At 57.9% G+C, this 913-nt stretch overlaps 1 protein-coding gene across 1 annotated transcript in view; it reads left to right on the top strand.

The window, feature by feature from the left end:
• The first annotated feature begins 463 nt into the window (after nt 1-463).
• Nucleotides 464-913, top strand: part of LOC122545737 (extensin-2-like) — a 3,250-nt gene continuing 2,800 nt past the window's right edge. Inside the window, exon 1 of the mRNA XM_043684668.1 lies at nt 464-871. Coding sequence (XP_043540603.1) covers nt 464-871 — 408 coding nt within the window. The remainder of the gene's footprint in view (nt 872-913) is intronic.

Genomic DNA, 913 nt, shown 5'->3' with positions numbered 1-913 from the left:
TAAATACCCCGTGCTCACCGAATCCACCTGTGCTCACCGAATCCCCTTGTGCTCACCCAATCCCCCAGTGCTCACCAAATTCCCCTGTTCTCACCGAATCCCCCTGTGCTCACCGAATACCCCAGTACTCACCGAATCCCCCTGTGCTCACCGAATCCCCTTGTGCTCACCAAATTCCCCAGTGCTCACTAAATACCCCGTGCTCTCCGAATCCCCCAGTGCTCACCGAATCCCCTTGTGCTCACCAAATCGCCCAGTGCTCACCGAAAACCCCAGTGCTTTCCGAATCCCACAGTGCTCACTGAATCCCCCAATGCTCACTGAATCCCCCAGTGCTCACCCAATCCCCCATTCTCACCAAATCCCCCAGCGCTGACCGAGTCCACCTGTTCTCACCGAGTCCACCTGTTCTCACCGAATCCCCAATGCTCAACGAATCGCCCAGTGCTCACCGAATCCCCCAATGCTCACCGAATCCACCTGTGCTCACCGAATCCCCTTGTGCTCACCAAATACCCCAGTGCTCACCGACTCCCCCTGTGCTCACGAAATTCCCCAGTGCTCACCGAATCCCCCTGTGCTCACCGAATCCCCCAGTGCTCAGCGGATTCACCTGTTCTCACCGAAACCCCCTGCGCTCACCGAATCCCCTTGTGCTCACCGAATCCCCCTGTTCTCATCGAATCCCCCAGCGCTCACCGAATCCCTCAGTTCTCACCGAATCCCCCTGTCCTCACCGAATACCCCCGTGCTCACTGAATCTCCTAGTGCTCACCGAATGCCCCTGTGCTCACCGACTCCCACAATGCTCACCGAATCCCCCGTTCTCACCGATTCCCCCCAGTGCTCATCGAATCCCCCTGTGCTCACCGTATCCCCCAGTGCTCAGCGGATTCACCTGTTCTCACCGAAA

The sequence above is a fragment of the Chiloscyllium plagiosum genome, unplaced genomic scaffold (assembly GCF_004010195.1).
Source record: "Chiloscyllium plagiosum isolate BGI_BamShark_2017 unplaced genomic scaffold, ASM401019v2 scaf_52362, whole genome shotgun sequence".
Taxonomy (NCBI): Eukaryota; Metazoa; Chordata; class Chondrichthyes; order Orectolobiformes; family Hemiscylliidae; genus Chiloscyllium; species Chiloscyllium plagiosum.
This window is presented reverse-complemented; position numbering and strand designations above follow the sequence as displayed.